This window comes from Homarus americanus, unplaced genomic scaffold (genome assembly GCF_018991925.1).
Source record: "Homarus americanus isolate GMGI-L3 unplaced genomic scaffold, GMGI_Hamer_2.0 scaffold14467, whole genome shotgun sequence".
In the NCBI taxonomy this organism is placed as follows: domain Eukaryota; kingdom Metazoa; phylum Arthropoda; class Malacostraca; order Decapoda; family Nephropidae; genus Homarus; species Homarus americanus.
In genome coordinates, this window is record NW_024733734.1 from 9,453,316 (window position 1) to 9,460,337 (window position 7,022).

The window sequence follows — 7,022 nt, forward strand, 5'->3', positions numbered from 1 at the left end:
AAAGAGGTGAAGTACCTGGGGGCGGTAAGTAGTCGAGTCTTCTCTTGGGATGGAGAGAGGGAGCAGGTCCCCTGAAGACACCCCAAACAGGACATCCCAGGAGCCTGATTTATCCCTTGACCACAGGGCACAGGACCCAATGACTGCGTAAAGCCTTGATGTAAGGTGTCTACTCTGGAGTGAGGAAAACCCCGATAAGTGGGGTGGATAAATTTTGGGTTAGATGCTTGGGTACATGCCTTGGGGAATGGGAGAATAGGGGAGAGACAAGGGATGTGAGCAGAGGCATGGGAGGGACACAAGGCAGATGAGAAAGCTGAGAAGGGAGGGGAACACTGAAAAGGAGGCCCCCTTGTGAGGGAGTCCAGGGTCACCACAGGAAAGGGAGCACTGCTCACCATCACTAGGGAAGGTATGGGTGTGGAGGTGGGGATGTGAAGGGGTTGTGTAGAAACAAGGGGCTGGAGAGGTGGTGTAGAGGTGGGTAGGTGAGGGGCGGCCACATTGGGGGGTGTGCGGTGAGTGCTGGTCAACCTGGGTAGTGTCTCCTGCAGCAGCCTCACCATCGCCGCCACATCTGCCTGGTCCTCACACCCATCACTTATCCCAGGGTTCACTGCTGGACCACCACCTGCAGCTCCACAACCCAAAAGTTCAGCATCACATTAATATTTTATGTGTACAGTACATACTTGGTAAAATGTATGACTAATATTTTTTACTATATGCTCACCATAGAATCAAGTAAACATGTCTACAATATTCTTGTGTATCCTCACAATCTAAAGTTCATCACAACATAAGTCCCCCTACTCCAACTGAAGTAAAAACCAAACAAATAACTAATACCTTGATCAGTAATTGTTGACGAGATATCCATCGTCCATTTTTCATAGAAAATTATTTTTAAAATGCCACAATTTCACTGTATTTTGTAGTTGACACAGTCATTGTTTGACAAATGTGTTAAAAAGAAGTTATTTCTAAATTAGACCTGACCTGACCTAACCTAACCTTAGATGATAAGAAAAATAAGCGGCAGAAGTGTGGTTAGAAGACTGCACCAACCTAACCATAGAAACCTACCTAATCTTACCTAACTTCCTAGCCATGGGGCTCCCCCCCAGACCCCCCCCAACATAATAAATAAAGGACTTACTAATACGGTATAATTTTACCCTCTTTGTGAACAAGAGGGAAGCTGTTCAGACCGAGCAGCTCATAAACATACACTGAGTGTAGGACAAAATCAAGCATCAATCGGGGCACCTTACCAATTTATCACCGCGCAAGATGAAGTAGTACATGTACTGCTACTGCGAGCATAAGGGCCCAATTATCTACCAAATGAAGCATCAAAACTAATAACATGGCAGTGAGTATCTCATGAATATTAACACCTTGATCTAGTTTGCCGTCAAAAAGATACATTTTAGGTTAGATTAGGACGTTAGAAGAAAGCCAAACTGGCACATTCTGCCGACATGATAATAATCACTATCAACACTTTTGGCATTTTCAAATGTCGGTAATTAATATAATTCATTACTGTCGAGTCTTTAAACACCTGGGAGCCATTGAATTACTTCTAGAGGACAGAGGCAACCCTAAAGAATGCACGACTGTAAACCTTTACTGTGACATTTATATACGAGGTCCGACACAAAAATAACGAGACTAACCCTATAACTCGGGAACCAAGAGTGGGAGGGACAAACAGACAGTAATTGAACATGTTCTAACCTATCACAGTGTGACAAGGCTCAATTTGATCGCTTCACCCAGTACAAGTGAACGCGTGTTGAAGTATATACGTCTTTTTACGCTCGGTCGGAAAATGTCAGACTGCAAAACTGAGAAACGAGTTATCAAGTTTCTCGTTCAACTTAAGAAATCCGCGGCGGAAACTTTTCATTTATTGACACAGGCTTACGGTGAAGATTGCATGTCTCGTGCACGCATTTTTTAATGGCACAAACGATTTTCGGAAGGCAGAGAAACCGTGAAAGATGATGACCGCCCAGGCCGTCCACGCATAGTAGTTACAGTACCAATGACAAAATTGAAAAAGTGCGAGATGTGATGAGAAAAAAAAAAATGTAGGTTGGGTGTTTGAGCAATAGCCAAGAAAGTTAATTTAGACAGGGAAAGTGTTCGACGCATCCTAACGGAAGAATTGAACATGACAAAGGTTTGTGCAAAAATGGTTCCAAAAATGACGTCAGATGAACAACACGCCAGCCCACAACGGTTTGTCTATGAAGCAGTTTTAACCAATAAAAACACTGCTTGAGCACCGACCCTATTCGCCAGACATGGCTCCCTGTGACTTCTACCTCTTCCCAACGATCAAGTCCGTGCTCAAAGGAACCAATTTTTTTCGGTAGAAGAGGTGAAAGCAAAAATGACGGAGCTCAACAGCCTTACAGAACATGATCTGCAGAATTGCTTTGAACTGTGGCAGCATCATATGCACCTGTGTGTCAACTCAAAAGGAAACTACTTTCAAGGCAATCATAATTGATTTTCTTAACTTGGTAAATAAAAAGAGTTACAGCACCAGTCTCTTTTTTTTTGTGTCGGACATTGTATAGAGTAGTAAAATGTATTTATATTTAAAATCAATATCGCAAAACTTTATCATTAAAATATAAAACCCTGAAAATTACTGCTTTTGCCCAGATCTATAAACTCTACTTTGTTTGAACAGCCCATACAGGTTATGTCAAGTACAGTAAAGAAAGACTCACAGTTGGCATTGTAAGTGCTGGATTCATCAGCTGGTAGTGCCAGTGTGACGTGTGTCGGGTCAAGAGCTAGTGCTGCTGACTTGGAATTGGCCAATGATTGGGTTGTGGGGTTCGGTGCATCGTGGGGAATATTACCCTCCTCATGGGACTGCGAATCCTGAATAGTCCTGAAGGAGGAAAAGGGTTAGGTCAGATCACCATATGGAGTACAGCCTAATCTACCTACCTACTACCTTATCCTAGCTTCTTTCAGTTAAAATTATGGTAATTACTGATGACTGACCCGCGGCCGATTTTCCACAGAAAACACTGTCGTAGTTTGTGCAAAATGTGCTCATAGTGGTTATTTCTAAATCAAATGTAACCTAACCTCAGTTAATATGAAAGACAAGCTGCAGAAGCGTTGTTAGAAGATCTGACCAACCAAACCTACCTAACCTTTCCTAACTTCCTAGCCGTGGACCCTCAGATAGATTAAACAAAAAGAAGTTGCCACGATATGGTGTAAATTTACGTTTTTTTGTGAGAGCAGCCGTCCGTACCAAAGGGTTCTTAAGCATACACCGAGCATCAGCATTGATCAAGCCCGGGCGGCGGAGTGTTTTCAATTACGCCAATATAATTGGTTGTTTACATCCTGGGATGAGACGTCACCACCGCATGACCGCCAATAAGACAAAAGTATTAAAAATTCCTAGGTGCTTAATTATAGACCAAACAAAGCATTTGCACAAGAAATGATTATCACATCAGAACTCATTGATGAAAATAAAGTAAGAAAGTAAACAGTAAAACCAATAACCCGTCAGCGGGTTAGTCGTCAATATTAACCAAAGTTAGAAATCATGCACTCCAAGGGATCACCTCATGAAAAGGCCAAAAAGTGGACGAGGAAATCATTTTGCGGTTTAATTGTTTCACAGGAACGTGGGACGATTCATGGATGAGTTTGTTGGTTCCTTTCAGTGAAACAATTTTTTTAGATAATGATAGAAATTATCAGAGATTTTAGGATGGAAAGGTTAATTTGGTACATTTTATGAAAGGTAAATCATAAATTGTAGCACCATGTGGTATTTCTGTAATACTAGCAGTTCCAGAGTTAGAAATGGTTCTTATGGTCAAGAATAATCGTTCATAAAACGAATCAACCAAATCTGCCTTACCTTTCCTACAAATGACCCATCCCCGCTACCAACAACAATGAATGCACAAGTGGGTCTTTATGTCGAAGGAAATAGTAGGTAAATACACGAAAACAACTGAACCAATCAAACCTAAAGAAACCTGACCTGACCTAACCTGTCCCAACTTTACTAAATCTTACCTTATTCAACCCATGGCGGAGGCTGACCATGTGTAACAATGTGAAGTATACAATAAATACGCTCCAGTGAACAGAGCACCGCTAAAGTTGTAAAAAGTTTCATAACTTTATGATTGAATTAACTCCAAAACTGTATACTATATATCGAGATGTAACAGTAAATATTGACCAATTTTTTACTACGAAGCATATTTTCATATATCTATCACTTACATAATTGCCAAGGTTGATTTTGTCTAGATTACCAGTCTTATCACGTCTCCTGCTGTATGCTTGAACAACGAAACACCACCTCCCTCCAGACACCCTTAAACAATATGACGGCTGGCGATTTAGCGAAGTCAAGTGGAGATTCTGGCGAATGACAATTATGAACTTGTATTAAGACTTAGAAACGAAGCGAACGAAGCATCGAATCGATATTTTGAAGCAATTTTCGAAACAATGAAACCACAGCATATACAACTGTGATCCTTGATGAACCAGTAAGGTGAGGAGGAAACACACCAGGAATAAATATGTGGCAATAGAGAACAGAGTAATAGACTAATAGCAGGCTTAAGGTGTGACGTGGCTTCTTTAGGAAAGCTATTTGTGTCATGTTCTCAAACTGTAATACAGGTATGTCATGGATAAATATCCTCGAAGACATGCGTGGTCATCCCACAACAAATTCGGACACAAACCAAAACATCTAAATGGTGCTTCGGTAAATAACCCTGAATCATACGATAAACAGACCAACGACCAATGGTGAACAAAAATTTTACTATTATAAAGATGTTATAATAACATGAACAAGAAAGTGACACATATAATAGATTGCAATAATAATATGTACACGCCTTTTTGGCAGTATTGCCACATTTTCAGATGGGAATTATCGTACTGGATCTTCAAAATTATCGGGGTTTTTTTCGGTAGAATTATCTTTCTAACGCGCGAGGCACATTGTTTGTGTGAGGCTCGAGTCTCAAGGCTCCTACAAATTATACTAAAGATGTTTGTAAGCACGTATCTGACTGACCTTAACTAAAACACGCTTATAACATCCTTTGAATATCATCCGTCCACTTAGCGCCAGTATCAAATAAACTTAGGAATGTCTACCAAAGGACTCCAGACATCATACGTATCTTAAAGTATCAGTATAATTCGGGATAAAATTTGACCGTAATTAATAGTACCTTTGTAGTGCTATTATGATCATGTGTTATTACTCAAGTTAGCTGCACTGTTATAGGTTCAGTAACGGGGAACAGTAATAGTTCGAGCCCCTGAAAATCGAAGCTCCCAAAAATTATACAAATGAAGAATCTGGCAGTGAGCGTGCAGGAGTACGGTGGTTAAGTGAGATGCGGTGACTGTATCTTTCCAAAGTTGTAATACTAATTATTCATATAAAAGTGAGGTAGAAGCTTTAACACTGGTCCCTTTGGCTACTGTAGATATACAAGCAAACAAGTATATTCCCAATATTAACCGGTACTGCGACTCTTTGACCATATGTAATTATCAAGTGACTACAAAAAAAAAAAAAAATTATGAACACATCGACACACGGTACTCCAACACACACACGGTACTCCAACACACACGGTACTCAGACACAGCAAGACACAATAATCCATCCCACATGATGTGATTAAAATACAGTAATTGTTACACGGCTTCACTCATTGTCTTGTGGGGGACGGTCGAATAGGCAACTAAGATGAGGGTTTGGGGCTGCTGTGTTCTACGTCCCAGCCTTGGAAATGAAATAAATAAAGACGGTAAAGGACTATGACACACTTCCCTGTTGAACTTTGCCCCCGAGGTCATTTATTATATCTTAAATGAGGTGAAATAACAAACTAACTGAACTGATATCCGTGACGACAAGCAATGCGTTAACTGCCTTCATCAAGCTGGGACGTTAACCTCGTATAGGCAAGTTCACTCAGCGACGCCTAGAATATTCGACTATGACACTTGTATGATCACTGGCCTGCACCGACTTACGTTGCTTCCATTTTCCGCAGACTTATGATTCGTCGACAAAATAGTGTAGCGTCTCGACTCGCATTAGGTACATTGACAAGTACAGGTATGATTAACGTGACACAGCATGAGATAATTCTTTTTGTCATTTATCATCACTTACCAGCTTACTAGTCTGACGGCCAGGTGGTTGGTCTGTTCTTTGCTACTTTGTTATGATTTTTATTGACCAGCTTTAGGACACAAGGCAACTGGAGTACCCGGAGATAACGTGTGTCCCAACCTGGAATCGGACCCTTGATATAGTCGAACTTTCTGTTTTATTTATATCAGGAAGATTCGTACGGATGTTAAACACTTAAAAGATAAACTTATTTAAATTCCGTAAAAAAAAAACAAAAAAAATCATTACACACACACACACCCTACACATACATACCTATACCTACACACACACACACACACACAAACGGAACAAATAAACACTCGCACAGACACACGTACTCCTACCCACTAAAACATACATACATACATAACTTTGACCAGTCACAGATACCCAGGTTTATCTTTAAGGTTAACTAGCCATATCATCTAATCTATTACGAACTGAGATTATTTTCCGCTGACGCCTGAATTCAATATACATTTTAACATCTTATAAAATATCGGTGTACAGATAATGAGCAAATACGAGTGATTATTTTTTTTGTATTGTTGTTATCGGTCTGAGGCTTACTAATTTCTCTTGTACCATTTTCTTGTGTATTTTCTCTATTTTTCGACTCCTATTCTTTCTAAAGGGGTGCGGTGTTTTGGTGTGTGTGTGTGTAGTACCGGAGAGAGACCCCCCTCCCCCTACGTGCACCTCTTCTTGACACATCGCAGGTGTTGGCGTAAAACTTTCCATCCCGTAACAGGAGTGTGCCGGTGAAGGTCAGTCAGTCAGCCAGCCACTCAAACAG

General features: G+C 40.7%; 1 protein-coding gene across 1 annotated transcript in view; it reads right to left on the minus strand.

Moving 5' to 3' along the window:
• The window catches only part of LOC121869926 (MFS-type transporter SLC18B1-like), a 40,973-nt gene that overhangs the window by 14,794 nt on the left and 19,157 nt on the right, over window positions 1-7,022 (minus strand). The window contains exons 3-4 of the mRNA XM_042371490.1: window positions 2,751-2,917; window positions 16-631 (exon numbers count right to left, since the gene is read on the minus strand). Coding sequence (XP_042227424.1) covers window positions 16-631; window positions 2,751-2,917 — 783 coding nt within the window. The remainder of the gene's footprint in view (window positions 1-15; window positions 632-2,750; window positions 2,918-7,022) is intronic.